The sequence below is a fragment of the Carassius gibelio genome, chromosome B1 (assembly GCF_023724105.1).
Source record: "Carassius gibelio isolate Cgi1373 ecotype wild population from Czech Republic chromosome B1, carGib1.2-hapl.c, whole genome shotgun sequence".
Taxonomy (NCBI): Eukaryota; Metazoa; Chordata; class Actinopteri; order Cypriniformes; family Cyprinidae; genus Carassius; species Carassius gibelio.
This window is the reverse complement of record NC_068396.1, coordinates 10,956,262-10,972,591: the sequence shown is the minus strand read 5'-3', so window position 1 is coordinate 10,972,591 and position 16,330 is coordinate 10,956,262. Positions and strand designations below refer to the sequence as shown.

Below are 16,330 nucleotides of genomic sequence, written 5' to 3'. Positions count from 1 at the left end.
TGATAACCAGGTGTAAAAAGTACAAGTACTCAGTAAATATTTTACTCAATTAAAAGTATTCTTCTGGTCAAAAACATACTTGAGTAAAAGTAAAAAAGTTCTACTTTAAATTGTACTGAAGTATTTTTCTGACAGACATAAAGAAGAATGGTTAAAGGGAGAGAATGAAAAATGCAGGGGATTAAAAGGAAACTCAGTTTCCACCCTCATGCCATCCTATATGATTTTCATTTATCATATAAGCACAAACTAAGTGTTTTAGAAGAAAAAAATTATAATTCTCTTTATATAATGCAAGTGTATGGGACATTCGAAAATGACACTTCAAAAACTATACACAGATAATATGACAGTAACTCATGCAACCCCTGATAATGATAACTGAGGAAAGTCATAATTGAAGTAGAAATGTGTGTGTTTGATGCATGAAAACAATGATCTTTAGTTCTCACGTCAGGCACACACGTTTGAGCTTCTGTTTACCATTTTAATGTGTGTAAGATAAAATAAAAATATAATCTACTTTTCAAGATTAAATAAATTTGTAAGGAGTAAAAAGTACTGTTTTTTTTCTTAAGAAATGTAATCAAGTACAAGTAGTCAGTTTAAATTGTAGTTGAGTAAAGTACAAATCCCCCAAAATAATACCCAAGTACAGTAATCAAGTAAAATTACTCAAGTATTTTACACCTCTGATAACTGATAAATGGGCAAATTTAAAATTGAATAATTTTTTGTCCAAATATATTAAAAATAAACACAAAAATAATTAATTTGAACCCTTTTGTTGTGTCCCAGGCATTTTGACACAGAGGATTTTCCATTTTCTAAAAATGCTAATGTTCCTTTATTGAATTGGACTAAAACTTACTTACTTTGCTCAAACGGTATAGAAGCTTCCTAGAAAAATTTCCCCACACCTTGTTACACTTGTGGTGTTCCTGATCAGAAAATGACGAGCCTCTGAAAAATGTATATATAATAACTAAATATTGTATATAATATGGTCAACTTGTTTAGCATAGGTTTTTTTGCTTTTTTGGAATTGACTGGTCACAGTGTTGTAGTACTCTCATGAACATGCTTTGAAAACTGACAAAGAAAATAAATTGTTGACTAAAGTAATTATTTTAGTTTTCTTTGCGCACAAAAAGTATTCTTGTAGCTTTATAAAATTATAGTTGACTCACTAATGTCACATGGACTATTTTAATGTCCTTACTACCTTTCTGGGCCTTGAACGTGGTAGTTGCGTTGCTCTTTATGGGGGATCAGAAAGCTCGGATTTCATCAAAAACATCTAAATTGGTGTTACGAATATGGAGCAATGGCGAGTAATTAGTGACATTTCTGGGTGAACTATCCCGTTAAGCTGAGCTTAAGCACCATTTGTGGAAATGAAAAGCTGGGGGCATAATTCTCAGTTCAATGAGGCTCACAAAATCTATCTCAAAAAGAAAACAAGTTGACAAAAAGATGGAATCCAAGATTTGGTCATAATATAGCATTGGCTGTCCATTTTTTCAGAAACACCAAATTAGGGTAAATTATTTTTAACACCGCACAAGTGTTAAATGCTACAGATGAGTTAGCATGAGGCATTACAACATAAATTAGAGTATGAGAAATTGATATTTGTTTTCAGATTTGAATATGAACAACATTATTAAATAAGTGTTTATAAAGTTGCTTTGGCAGACATAATCTGAATTTAAAAGTAGGGAAAATTAACTCAATTAAATGTTCAGTACTACTGACCATCATAAAATAAATAACTCAACTGATATGGTACCGATGTATTGTGCATATACCTCTGGTGTCTTATGGTATTAATGCTATTGAAAACGCAAAACCACACTTAAACCATAGCAGGGATTATTCTAAACGTTTTATTAACCTATCAAATTAAATAAACATATAATACAGTGTCTAATTATGATAAAGGCTTTTTTCAACATTATTAAATACAGTTTGTTTTTGTCGGCAGCATTAACATTTTTCATTTTTCAAAACTCATTTTCAAGTGCATACAAGGTCCAAGCCCATTTGTCACATAAACTCAAAACTGAACTAATAAGCTTTGAACTCGGCCTGTTTCTGAACACTATTAAGAAGAGTTTGCTTTCCTCTGATTACAGCCTTTGGGTCACAGCCAGACTGGGCACATCCAGACGTACTCACATCTGGTCTTTCTCAACCAGGGATCGCGCAATACTTTTGAAAATTCTGTGCAAAAATCACTTTGATTTCAGTAGATGATGCCAAAATCTCTTTTTCATATATGTATCTAGGTTTGTCCAATCAAGGCTGTAGGCCACTAGATGTGCTGCTCGTCCCAAGCCCACTCTTCTGCTGGTAGATTGATCCCAAACCTGTGAGAAAAAAAAAAAAAAGCATTTAATGTGTTTAATCAACATGGGAGTTAAAAACACTTTCTTACATTAGTAAATCAGTCTGAAGAAAATGACCTTTCTGGGACATTCAATCTAATGTGTGGTAGGAAACTGTCCATGTGTGTTCACGCATTGCTGGAGCTTTTCCTCTTTGGCTCTTCTGCAATGGCAAAGCTGAAAAAGAAGGTTAAACCATCATCATGTTATCTTTCAGGAAGCGCACGCCTATTTCATATCACACCATATGATAAGACCTAATGAACTGGCGCGACAAGCATAGCTGGTGTTCCTGTGCAGACTACCGTACTTGCTGTAACAGGAAGTTGTGGCAGAACATAAAAGACTTATGGACATCACACTAGTCTTGCGAAATGTATGAATCTAAGGATTCCCAACAGAGAAATGTGTACCATACATCTGCGTTTAAACATTTGTTTATTCTTTTATATGGAATATTGCTTTAATACCGTTCTCTTTTCCATGAAGCTGGCTAAGAAGTCGTCAATCTCTGTCTTTCCTTCCAGGAAGTTCTCTGCTGTCTCCTCCGACTCCTCTTCGGCCTGATGGGCTGCTACCTTTAATCTGGCCTGAATTGCACTCAGACTGCAGCTCTGGCAAATGAAAATCAAAGTGAACATTTAAAAAAATAAATAAATAAAAAAAAAAACAGCCATTACTTCATTCTTCAGTGTTGCATGATTCTTTATTAAATTAAATTAAATTAAAATGCTGAATACTTCTTACTATTAACAAATGGTGAAACCAGTTGTGCAGGTTTATATTGTTGTGGAAACTATCAAAATTTTAGAGAATGTAAAAAAATATATATATATATTATAATGAAAATAGAGGAAAACGTTTATATTTCTATTTGTAAAGGACACAATTAAATTGATCAAAAGTGAAAGCAAAGACATTTATAAATGATCTACTAATAATCGGGTAACAACTGAGTTAAGCACCGTTAAAGACTAGAGTAAATGCACCTCAGCAATTACAAGAATAAAACCAAATCTTAAAATATGCTAATATTTCAAAATATTACTCTTTTTCTTTATTTCTGATTAAATAAATACAATCATGTTTTGACTAGTCCAGTCCATTCAACAATTAACCTGAGCCAAATGCAATTGGATTAAAAAAAGTTCTTGTCACAATCAGATGTGAAAAATAAATCATTTTCACGCGTGTTTTACCTCACTCAGCTCATGTTGCCTTTGCATTTTGGTTTCAAATGCAGACTTCATCTGGGTTAACTGTTCGTACTACAGGAAACAAAACATTCTCATTGTTAACATTCTCAAAAAGAAAAATACTGAGAAGATCGCAATGTACAGTGGGGTCCAAAAGTCTGAGACAACTTGTGAAAATGTACAGGCTCTTAGACCCAAGTGTTTGTTCCAGTATTTGTGAAAGTACATACCTTACACAACATCTCTTGTCTCTTGTTCTCCAGTTGAGGCTCGAGTTGTAGGTTCTTTTCTGCAATTAAGACATATTACTTCTATTATTTATAAACCAAAAAAAAAAACGGATCTGATCTATGTTGAACTATGTTACAGGTATGGGTCTATAGGTTTAAAGGACTAGCTTGATGATTCAAATAATCGGTGTATTGCTTATTTCCAACACAAATCCCACTGAAACCACTTTGGACTAAAATTTAGATTAGAGACAAGCTCAAACTACAGTGCACTCAGAAAACTCACTGGCCATCTCCACAATGTTGTTGACCAGTTCCTCTTTGTCAGAAGTTACTTGTTTGAGCTGAGGCAGACACATGAAGAACTCCAACAGCATGTCATCTTGATCACTCATGTCCTTCAGCTGAGAATTACTAGGAGATTACAAACAGACAAACCCACCAGAAAGATGAGAGAATGTGACGATTATCAAATTCATATGTTCAAATAAGACATAATTTGCATGGACAGACAAAAGTAAAAGGGATGTTTTAGTATTATACCTAAAACATAAAAAAAAAGCAATGCCATGAAGCATCATACCTCATCTCAGACAGTTCTGGAAATGTATCTGGGATTTCAGGCATCCTGTATATGTGTCCATTGAGTCCTGACTGCATAAGAAGAACATCAAAAGTGAGCATTTACGGATTATTGTGGCTTGAATTATGGGTGTTCATTTTTTTTTGTCATAATTATGACTTTATCAACTAATTTTATTTCATAATAACTTAATTGTTTACAATATTTTATCTTAATTGTAGCTTCGTCTTCTTTTTTTTTTTTTTATAAATAAGCCTTTCATAAGGCACAGTACACTGAACTCAGTTTTGATGCACATAAAAGCACTATATCATATTAATCAACAACACAGTCTTTTGCTAGCACAACACTGCCTTTACTGACAGTGTGAATACTGTAACCTCTTAGTCTGATTGCTTTATATTGTCATAAACATAAGTCAAAATATGAGATAAAAGTAATACATGTGAGAAGTCACAGTTGGTGTTTTTTTTTGTTTGTTTTTTCTCATAATTGTCATACATCAAACTTTTTATCTCATCATTTAGACTTTGTATCACATTATTTGATATTTTTGGTCCAAAAATAGCAAAAACTACAACTTTATTCAGCATTGTCTTCTCTTCCATGTCTGTTGTGAGAGAGAGTTCAAAACAAAGCAGTCTGGATATCCGGTTCGCGAAAGAATCATTCAGTTCACCAAATCGATCTGAATCGTTTTAAATGGTTTGCATCTCTAATATGCATTAATCCACAAATGACTTAAGCTGTTAACTTTTTTTAATGTGGCTGACACTCCCTCTGAGTTCAAACAAACCAATATCCTGGAGTTATGCATGCACTCAAACAGTACACTGACTGAACTGCTGTGAAGAGAGAACTGAAGATGAACACCGAGCCGAGCCAGATAACGAACAATAGACAGACTAGTTCATGGGTCATGTGGCTGCATCGGTTTTCGGATCCCCAGCAGTTCTTTCTGACAGTTAGATTCAATAAACCGGTTGAAGAAAACGGTTAAACAGTTCTTTTGCGCTTGACGTAATGGCGTCATTTGCGATGATTGCCCTTGATTCAAGCCTTCGGTTTACCTGGGCTCATAACACTAGCACAGAATCAGTTCAGAATCAATCACCGAAAGAATCAGTTCAGTTCAGACGCTCTGTGTGTCGGTTTGCTTCACGCTGAATCACACAACACATGCGCAATATCATCAGCTCCTCGGTTCTCGATTCGGATGCGTCCGACAGAAATGTTTCTTGACTCGAGAACGAGTCAATCTTTCGTTCATTATCTGGCTTGGCTCAGTGTTCATCTTCAGTTCTCTCTTCACAGTAGTTCAGTCAATGTACTGTTTGAGTACATTAATTACTCCGGGATATTGGTTTGTTTGAACTCAGAGGGAGTGTTAGCCACATTAAAAAAGTTAACAGCTTAAGTCATTTGTGGATTAATGTGTATTAGAAACGCGAACCGTTTAAAACGGTTCAGTTCGATTTGGTGAACTGAATGATTCGTTCGCGAACCGGATATCCAGACTGCTGGAAGACACGGACAGACACGGAAGAGAAGACAATGCTGAATAAAGTCGTCGTTTTTGCTATTTTTGGACCAAAATGTATTTTCGATGCCCTCTGATGTCACATGGACTACTTTGATGATGTGTTTCTTACCTTTCTGGACATAGACAGTATACCGTACACACAGCTTTAGTGGAGGGAGTGAGAGCTCTCGGACTAAATCTAAAATATCTTAAACTGTGTTCCGAAGATAAACGGATGTCTTACAGGTTTGAAACAAAATGAGGGTAAGTTATTAATGACATAATTTTGCTATCTGGGTGAACTAACCCTTTAACATTTCCTGCTTGTCGTCAGACTATTCAAAACAATACCAAGTGGTGATCCAGTCATAACTAACGTTGACACGGCTGTCAGAAGTTTTTATCAAAATGTGGAACTTTTTGGTTACTCAAAAGTAATAGGACATTAAAAAGGTAAAACTGGAAATGTGTTAGAAACGTTGCGTTAGATTGTTATCTCAAAATGGTCTATGGCGGTGTTAAAATACAAAAGCAGTAATCTTAATCAACCAATTGGCTGAATGCCTGTTAGGTACCTGTGAGTCAGCAGTCGGTACAGGAAGAGGAAGGTCTGTGATGAGTCCATACGCTGGTGCTGCTGGTCGTGGAGGGGCTTGTTGAGGCTCCACCCCTCCATGTGGCCCAGGGGCAGGGCCGACAGGACGCTGACCATCCTGTGGTGGGAAGGCAGGACCAAAATGGAAGCTCTGAGTTGGGTAAGGAGGCATCCCCGATGGTTTGTACATACTGAGTCACAAGACGAAGATAACAACAAAAACTCAAATTAGACATCTTACTTATTAGACACGATTTAACTTAGATATGAATCCTGGTAAAATGGTGAAAAGTACTCACTAAGGAAAGGCGGAACCTGACATCAAGGCAGGAGGACTTTGCCAAAACTCATCTAGCAGACTCTGAATTACTTTTCCTAAATCTGAATGCATTCCAAACTTGAGTGGGAAGGAAAAACGAAAGAGAAGTATAACGGTTGAGATTGTAGAACTTGTTTCTGTATTGTTCTGTAAAACTTTTTTAGAAAGCTATGCATTTTCAGGTCAACTCAAGCCAGCATGTGACTTGATTCCATGAAAGCGGCTTTAAATTACTTGGCAAGGTGTAATGAAATTTGTTGAATTAAATTACTCATACTTTGTTGAATTATTATTAATGTATTTATATTTTTATAACTCATTTATAAAACGTATAATAGCTGCATATTTTATATTGAATTACTTTATAAGAAATAAAATTACCTTTCTTATATTTGTAGGATATTCACGGTGTGAGAAGGTTCATGTCTTACGTTATAAAAATATGATCGGTTTTTGTGTGATCGGCAAGTTGAGATGCCATATATATGATCAAAATAAATAATTACCAGCTGGTTCTGATCCCAGATGATCATTTTAGACTATTAGACACAATATATAAAAAAATATGAACCATATTTGAACTCAAACCACATATGTTTTAAGTTGACCCTACATAGGGAAACACTGGCTAAGGTGACATTATTAGACTTTGATCAAAGATTATGAAGACAAACATTTTTATTTTGTACAATGTGAATTTATGAATCATGCACAATAAGACCAAGAGAAACGTTTATGAAATGGAGTAACAATAATTTTAATATCATGTTGGCTTTAAAGACCAGTTTCTTAAAAGTAATATAAAATTACCAAAAACTTACATTAGTTATGAGTGGGCTGGTAACCATTGTTCCATTGTTGCCGTCTACTAAATGATGACCTACTGGTGGAAACACGCTGACCACTGGTTTCTCCTGGGGGAACTGTGGTGGGAGCAAGCTGTGAATGACAGCAAAGTCAAATGATATTAAATCACACTTAAAACCATGCAAATGTACTCATAGAAATACTACAGTTTTTTATACTTACATATTGACAGTAATAGTCGAATTGTTGACGGTAAAAGGAAGTCTGTACTCTACATCCTTCTGAATTTCTGCAAGACTATGGAGACATTATGAAGTCACAGACAAATAATGAAACTTTTATTTTTATTTTTATAATAATAAACAAGGGAAAAAGCATATGTTTAGGGCCTCCACAACGCCAATCACAATTGAGTGTTTTGGTAAACAGGTCAAGAAGCTGTCATTATATTTTGGTATCTTGGCACAGTTAACTAGATTGCCAGCGTCAGATTTTGTTGAACTCATCATTGCGTAAGTAGGTCAAAAAACGTGTGCTCTTAATGACTAGTATAATGTAACTTTGTCAGAATTAGGGAAGTTAAACCCGCGCGGGAACAAAATGGCTCTATCTGTTTTAATATAAATATATATATATATATATATAAAATGATAATCATACTATGTGTATCATGCCACTAATTTAAGACCTATCCTGTAGAGTAAGAAGGGATCTGGAGTAAACTATGAAGAGCTAATACTTTAATCTGAAACATGGGCAGCACATCCAGAACACAAGCACGAGCGCGCACGCACGGACGGACAACAACAACACAGACCACCGGGTATTCAGATGATTCATTTCACTGATCAGACCACCGAGCACGTGTTCTCAATGCTGAAATCGTGATGCTGTATTCATTTTGGCTGTCCTATATCTTAGCGCGATCTCTGTTGCTATCCCGAATACCTGAACGATGTCTAGGTATTCAGCTCTCTAGGTTTGGGACACAGCCATGCAATGAGACTTACTTGGAGTGAGCGGCTTTGAGAGACTCGATCTGTCTCTGTCTTTGTTTCTGTAAGCTGTTCAGAGGAGGGATCGATCCAGAGCCCTTGGACAGGGGGAAAATCCAGTTCATCCTCGACTGCCAAAACGACAACTAACGCTGGAATCTCTCGGCGATGTCAGTTTGAAGAGGCCTGATGAAATGAAACAGAAATCCGAGAAATACCCAACGCCACCATTAGCATTAGCTACGACACTATTTAGTGTAGTAGCGACCTAACAGACGTTTAAATTAATGAACAATAAACCTAAATGAAACGCTTAAATGTCTGCCAAAAAATATCTGTGTGGAGTTGTAGTAACACTATGAGAGATTAAGCTGTTGTCTGAAGTACACAGGCTCGCAAGAAAACAACCGTGTGCGCGTGACGTCAGCTGTTCAGAGCTGCTCGCGTCATCACTCACAGCAGGGAGGAGTTTAAAGGGACACGGGCCTAAAAACCATAGCAAAAGCCAAAAACAAGTACGGCCGGTTGATTACAGTTAATTTGTTACACAATAAAAGAATCAGAAAACTTTACATTTCAGTTCATTCTACATAGTACATAAGAACGGCAGCAGAACGACATGCTTCAAACAGTCTGAAAAACTATGCTTACCAATAAAAGATTTTGGGGAAGTCGTGGCCTAATGGTTAGAGGGTTGGACTCCCAATCGAAGGGTTGTGGGTTCTAGTCTCGGGCCGAACGGAATTGTGGGTGGGGGTAGTGCATGTACAGTTCTCTCTCCACCTTCAATACCATGACTTAGGTGCCCTTGAGCAAGGCATCGAACCCCCAACTGCTCCCCGGGCGCTGCAGCATAAATGGCTGCCCACTGCTCCGGGTGTGTGCTCACAGTGTGTGTGTGTGTTCACTGCTCTGTGTGTGTGCATTTCGGATGGGTTAAATGCAGAGCACAAATTCTGAGTATGGGTCACCATACTTGGCTGAATGTCACTTCACTTTCACTTTCACCAGTTACCATGCTTCATCAAACGCATTTGAGCAATAACTAATTGGATTAGAGAAATTGCCATCACTATATACAAGTGACAATAGTCACTATGCTTATTAGATTTATAGAAGCGTTTGAGACGATCGAATGCTACTGTATCAAAAAAATTTTATGTTTCTCATCACTTGAGAGTTGCCATCTTTGAGATGCCTTGTGTCAGAATCGATACTAACAGATTTTGATTTTAAATAAATAGGTTTTTATGTAATAAAGACCTAATCTGTGTTGCATATCTTGTAAATGCTCTTGAAGCTGTTGCGTATTTTAATTTAAGATGGTAAATCACTGTACTCTTTTATGACCGTGAGTTTGGTGTGGAGTAATGAGTCGTCTGTAGAGAAATACAGTATAAGCAGAGTGGTCTATTATTCGTATCAAAAACAAAGCTTTGAGTCTTTTACGAGCAAAACAAATTAGAACATGTAGGGCTTACTATGTTCTGCATAGTTTTGCAGTTTTTGTAGTTATTAAGAAGTGAAAGGAAATTTGATAGAATATATGTTCATGTCTACACTTTGACATTCAGAGCACTGGGCAGAAATCACATCGCGTCAACACCCGCCGCGGGCCTTCGCGATGCTTTGTTTTAATTAAACAGTCGGATTCCCCTGGTCCGCACCAGTTCTAAGTCGGATGCTAGGCGTCGGCCGAGGCGCCGCGCCGGGGAGGCCGCCCGCCCCGGGCCCCCTCCCGGAGGAGGGGGGCACCGAGACGGAGGTCCCGACGCGGGCCGTAGCTGGGGAGATCCGCGAGAAGGGCCCAGCGCACGTCCAAAGTCGCCGCCGCACACCCGTTGTGACAAATTTTCAGTTCTGATAAATTAATTAATTGGGATCAATCACTTATTATAGTAAAACATTGATGCTTTTGGATTTAAAGATTTAACAAAGCATGCAAACAAAATTTTATCATGTTCGTTTTGTCATCTTGCTAGTTCCAGTTTCTTGTTAGTTTTCTGATAACTTCTCTTTGTTGGTGAAATGATGGGGTTGCATGACGTTGTTCCTGAGAGACTTGTTAAGGGCTGGTTAAAGTGAAGCTCAGCTGAGCTTCTGGCCCGACGGTGGAAACGCAGTGTTATTTTGGCCTCGTGCTACAGGTCCGAGGCTATTAGCCCCGCCTGGTCCATTTAAAGCACTGTCTTGCACTGGCCCGACAGTGGAAACACGGCTACTGATGGTCTGAATGGCTTGCCACAGGCTCCTTGTTTCTCTGCTGTCTGTGAACTGATTGTTGACTTACATATTGTTGCTCTTTTGTTAGTTTTGATTGCTTGTATTGTCCTAATTTGTAAGTCGCTTTAGATGAAAGTGTCTGCTAAATGACTAAATGTAGTTATTTTTATGAAACAAGAAATATCAAGGATAAAAACACTAAGAAAACTTACAGTTCATTAAGTCTTCTATTAACAACTAACAAAAACACTAATCATAGTTATTTTCGCCATACTGTAAAAACACAATAAGGAACATAGTTAAGAAATATAAAAATTATTTCTGAATGTATAACTTTAAACTTTTGTTAATTAATACCAGCTGTGGGCTTTCGAGTTCCACAGACAACCAATCTATCAATGATGAAATAAGTAGAGTTTAAGGCAAACTTCGATATATATCTTTTTTATAAGCGTGGCTATAATGATGCAGTTAGACCTCAATGGAATGAATCATCATTCTACACCCGATTCATGCTCAAAAAAAAAAAAGAGTATCAAAATTCGTCATCGTGGTTGCAGAGACACAACACTTCTAAACCCCGTTTCCTTGTCAAGAATTATAGAAATGATCCTTGAAAGTATAGTCTTCCTCTACACTGACTAAAACCAGCTCATGTCTATTCTGACACTCTTAAAGCTTTAAAGATGGTGATACAACTTAATAACCGAAGTGAGATAAGTGACTTTTGAAACAATAGCATTTTTAATGTCTCATTAAAATAATTAAATTGAAATTAAACACAATTGCAGATTGAATAACGCCAGTTGTTAATTTTGTTAATAACATCAGAAATAGGAAAAACGATGAACATTTAAAAGACTAACAGTTTGTTTAATCCACTATTAAAAAACTTTCTAAAATTAACTCATATTTTCTCAATACTGCAGAACACAATAACGATACACTTTTATTTTAAAATAACCTGAATTGCATAGTACTTGTAATGATGGATTATTTTCTGAAACATAAATCTACATGACATAACAAATTATACATGTCCCCCAGTCCTGAATAAATAATATATATCATTATTTTATCCTATTGTTGACTTCATAAATAAAACCACTCTGTTCATGCTCTTCTCCTCCTCTCTGTAAAATCACATTGAGGAACGTTCATCAATGACGTAAAGCATATGAATTGAATCATTGCTCTACATCCGATTCACGCTCAGAGAAAAGCATCAAAGCTCATCATCGTGGTTTGGGAGACGCATCACTTTCGAAACACATTTCCTAGTTAAGAACTATAGAAATGATCCCTGAAAGTATAGTCTTAACCTGTACTGACTAAAACCAGCTCATCTCTGTTCTGACACTCTGAGTCTCAAAGATGGTGACACAACCTAACAACTGCGATGAGAAAAGTTACACCGTCAACAATAGCATTTTCTGCGTCTCATTAAAATAATCCAAATAAAATACAATAATAATAATTAATTGCAGATTGAATAATGCCAGGTGTAACTTTTCTTTATAAAACGAGAAATATGAAAAACAAATAACACTAAGAAAATTAAAGTTCACTAAATCTACTAACACCTTCCAAAAAAAAAAAAAAAAAAAAAAAAAAAAACTCGGATAATTCTCTTTTCCTCCATACTGTATAACACAATACGTAACATACTTAAATTCTATAGTACAGAATATTGAGAACTGAATTCTCAACTGCAAACTTAATTTACTAACAGTTAGGCGCCTCAAAATGTCTCATATCATAAGGATCCATGTAGTGTAACGTTTCACAATTCAATTTTCAGACCTTATGCTGTAAATGCAAAAATGAAACCAAACATTCATTTTTTTTTCAGTTACTTCAAAAACTTTTTTCACTTCACTGAATTGTGACTTAAGAAATTAATCATTTGAATAAAACATTAAACAATTTTCTATATTTAATATTTTACAATTTGCGCGGAAGTGTGCCACAGAATGTTTCTCAGACGCTTAATAATAAACGTATCGGTTAAGCAGAAATATAACTTATTTGATTTAAGTTTCAAGTGTCACGTGTAAAGTCTGTCTCACACACACACACAAATGTTTAAATTAATTCACCCGAATATATTTGATATTTATTAAAAATCTTACATATTCTGAAATATTTCTTGGCAATTGATCTTTATTGTTGCATCAACTCTTCTTCATACGTTGTGACAACGTTTATTGTAATAAGTGATTAAAACTCATTTTTATTATCTAGGGTGTACACAGAAATCTACAATTTCTTTAATTCATTATTAAGCATCTGAAATCAATTGTGCTGATTTTAATGTTTTCTTAATTAAAACATTTATAGAACAATTTCAATCTACGTATATATATATGCTCAAAATCAGATCTAGATATCAAAGCGGATCTGAATAATTTCATTAGAATACACATCTTTCTCAATTTCATATGGATCATTGCTAATTCCAAATAAGACAATCTTGAAAAACCCACATATCTATTCTTAACTCTCTAAAAAGAACCACTCTGTTCATACTCTTCTCCTCCTCTCTGTGAAATCACATTGAGGAACGTTCATCAATGATGTAAAGCTTATGAATTGAATCATTACTCTACTTCCGATTCACGCTCAGAGAAAAGCATCAAAGCTCATCATCGTGGTTTGGGAGACGCATCACTTTCGAAACACATTTCCTAGTTAAGAACTATAGAAATGATCCCTGAAAGTATAGTCTTAACCTGTACTGACTAAAACCAGCTCATCTCTATTCTGACACTTTGCGTCTCAAAGACGGTGATCAGAGGTTTACGTCATCGTTACACTTCATATAACTGTGTAAAGCAAATTGTATAAACACTGGTATTTTAACAATCACCAACACTTCACACAACTAATACAAACACATCTCACTCCTGTTCACATCTAGAATACACGATTTTCCAGTCATACTGACATATATTTCCATATTTACTAGTGCTCACCATTATCATCGATGATAAAAACAACCAACACATTGAAATTGAATATGCAACATTGTTCTTATTTTTGTACATATATTATAAATAATGTAAAATACTTTGTTCTTATTGTAGTAAAAATATAAATACACCTATATCATTGTCAAACATGCAGTTACCCATAATGCAAATCAAACAACGCGTGATAAAGCAACCAATCAAGAGAGAGCATACGTATTCCTAAATAAAATAGACAAAACGTCACATATGAGACTTTCGAACAAAAACATAATGTGAAAATACATATTAAAACATATAACAGTAAATAAAGAATACATTATTTACATATAGACGTTGACGTGTGTCTGTAGGGTTTTATGGTGAATTGGTGCAGCACTAACAAATGTCCGGAGGGAAACCGCCTAGTCTTTATAAAGGTTCCGATAAGAGTGAAAACTGTTCAATCGGTTCATATTTATTTTCTTCCAGGTAATTTCATAATATTTGTTATAATCCAGAAAACAGCACTTGCGGTATTCTGAAGACATACGTCCTTAAAATAAGTTTAATAACCAAATACAGCCAGCAGCACGTTTCAAAATGTAACTAATGGAAACTTTTTCTGAGCACAATCTATTTCTCCTATAAATGTTTTAAATATGCACAGAATACATTCATGGAGAAATAATACTCTAATATAAGAACATGTGTACAGACTATATTAAGATTATACCTATTATGTCATACAGAATCATTGGACACATCGATCTTAAAAAACACAGTGATAAATTTGCATATTGAAACCACTTTATTGACTTGCATAATATGGAATTTCAGGTCTGTATTTGTTAAATGCTTGCATAACAGTACAGTCTAAAAAGCATGTTTAGACTTTTTGTTAATTGCCTCAGACAATCTTTGTACACTCATACCTGTTCAAAAATAAATTGTGTGATAAAATAACAATTTTAGATTAAGGCAATGCTGATTATTGGGTTTAATGCTACATGAGCTACATAATCTCTTTCAAACCCAATTTATGATTTTGGTTGCCTATTACCATAAAGGATTACTGTTTTCACTCAGTATGATTATATTTTAACAATCCTGAAAGTGGGAAAAAATATCTTTGTTTGTAATTGGCATAATGAAATGTATGGCATGATGCAATATAATATAGTATAAATATAACCAATAAAAGGCCACAATGAGTAACTCATCTTGCTTAAAACATTTCTATTAAAAATGCAAAAGAAAAATATTTCTTTACTTTGCCACGACAGCCATCAAAGCAACTTCAAAACATATACAAATTATACCAGCTGAAATTCAGATACACAGCAGAGAGATATGCCGTCCTCCAGGTTGCATGCAAATTATTAATAGATTAATAGTTGATTACAGAATAAAGTTTGATCATGCAGGCCTGTGCAGATACTTGAACATGCAGTGTAGAGCACTGAACGCAGAGACACTATCACAATCCAAGTTGCCCAAGAATTCAAAATCAGAAGAGGAGGAGGTAGATTTTATGATGGAATCTCTAGCACTATATCTTCTCTCAAACGTTTCCAGAGCAGACAAATCAGTTTCATTCTGAGCCAGAAAAGCCATGTTCCTGATTTTCATTCACCTGGTGCAAAGGAAAATGGAAAAGAGCTAATTAAAACCTTTACTTTTCAAATATTTACACATTAAATTAAGATTTCCTGCACAGAATAAACACTATTGTTAGAAACTATTTAGTAAAGATGCATCAAATTGATCAAAAGTTCTGTTAAAATTTAAAAACTTTCCAAACAATTCTATTTCAATAAGTGCTGTCTTGAAATATGAAAATATAATTATATAATTTTAATATTATATTATAATAATCATTATATATATATATATATATAGGGTTACTTATCTTCCCGCCAGTTCCTTCTTCAGACATGATTTAAATGAAGTAAAACGCTCTACGGTCTTATAGCCCTTCAGAAAAGAGAAAATTACAAATTAGTTTACAGGAAGAAAATATGGAACAAATATTTTTATCAGAAAAAAAAATGTCACTATTAGAAAATAATGACCCAAAAAAATATAATAATAATAATAATAAAAAAAATGTAAATGTGATATAGAAATAGAAAAATAAATATGGGCACAAAGATGAAAATAAGTCCATTGTCAGAATGTGTAACTCTTGTGTTGTTCTCTGTCTATACAGTATAAACTTTCCAACTGAAGATTCATGAGATTACAGTTTTTCTCAATTGCTTTGGCTCAATTGCTATTTCCCAAAACATTAAGTTCAGATCTCTGAACAATTCGCTTCTTTTTCACATCAGATTGGAATTTCTTATTGATTTGAGAAAATTGCAAATGCTTTGGCACATGTGTGCAAAGAGTACATACAACTGTCTGCAGTTTGGACAACAAATAATTGAATATGGCTTGTTGATCAAAACGGATGACTCGATTCTCACTTACACTGTCAAACACTTCAGAACTTCTCAGACATGTTTTATTGTGTAAGC

At 35.0% G+C, this 16,330-nt stretch overlaps 2 protein-coding genes, 2 non-coding genes and 1 pseudogene across 8 annotated transcripts in view; all 5 read right to left on the bottom strand.

Annotated features, from left to right (window-relative positions):
* Nucleotides 1–1,875: 1,875 nt before the first annotated feature.
* On the bottom strand, nucleotides 1,876–9,086 carry vps37a (VPS37A subunit of ESCRT-I). Its single transcript, XM_052545460.1, has 12 exons — nucleotides 8,653–9,086; nucleotides 7,865–7,939; nucleotides 7,657–7,774; nucleotides 6,816–6,913; nucleotides 6,497–6,707; nucleotides 4,400–4,470; nucleotides 4,103–4,230; nucleotides 3,817–3,875; nucleotides 3,590–3,658; nucleotides 2,861–3,004; nucleotides 2,469–2,567; nucleotides 1,876–2,372 (listed from the first exon to the last, which is right to left on the bottom strand). Exons 1-11 carry the CDS (start codon nucleotides 8,760–8,762, stop codon nucleotides 2,487–2,489), a joined length of 1,164 nt encoding a protein of 387 aa, XP_052401420.1. The 5' UTR covers nucleotides 8,763–9,086; the 3' UTR covers nucleotides 1,876–2,372; nucleotides 2,469–2,486.
* Nucleotides 9,087–11,286: 2,200 nt separating this feature from the next.
* Nucleotides 11,287–11,489, bottom strand: LOC127949747 (uncharacterized; annotated as a pseudogene).
* A 474-nt stretch (nucleotides 11,490–11,963) lies between these two features.
* On the bottom strand, nucleotides 11,964–12,179 carry LOC127949744 (small nucleolar RNA U3). The gene has a single exon (XR_008152425.1). It is a non-coding gene; the product is annotated as a small nucleolar RNA U3 (small nucleolar RNA).
* Nucleotides 11,966–16,330, bottom strand: part of LOC127948767 (calcium uptake protein 3, mitochondrial-like) — a 28,501-nt gene continuing 24,136 nt past the window's right edge. For 4 of the 5 annotated variants that reach the window (XM_052545455.1, XM_052545457.1, XM_052545458.1 and 1 more), the window contains 2 exons: nucleotides 15,721–15,785; nucleotides 11,966–15,447 (listed from right to left, as the gene is read on the bottom strand). In XM_052545455.1, coding sequence (XP_052401415.1) covers nucleotides 15,441–15,447; nucleotides 15,721–15,785 — 72 coding nt within the window. In that variant the 3' untranslated portion in view covers nucleotides 11,966–15,440. Of the gene's footprint in view, nucleotides 15,448–15,716; nucleotides 15,786–16,330 lie in introns of those variants that run through there. The other variant, XM_052545456.1, reaches the window with a different exon arrangement.
* On the bottom strand, nucleotides 13,374–13,589 carry LOC127949745 (small nucleolar RNA U3). Its single transcript, XR_008152426.1, has one exon. It is a non-coding gene; the product is annotated as a small nucleolar RNA U3 (small nucleolar RNA).

Excerpts from the sequence above, each read along its gene's own strand:
- vps37a (XM_052545460.1), bottom strand. The coding sequence starts at position 8,762 with ATGAACTGGATTTTCCCCCTGTCCAAGGGCTCTGGATCGATCCCTCCT. Across the intron at positions 7,940-8,652 it reads CTCAAAGCCGCTCACTCCAA|TCTTGCAGAAATTCAGAAGG; the intron begins GTAAGTCTCATT and ends ATGTCTCCATAG. Across the intron at positions 2,568-2,860 it reads GCTTCATGGAAAAGAGAACG|CTTTGCCATTGCAGAAGAGC; the intron begins GTATTAAAGCAA and ends CTTCTTTTTCAG.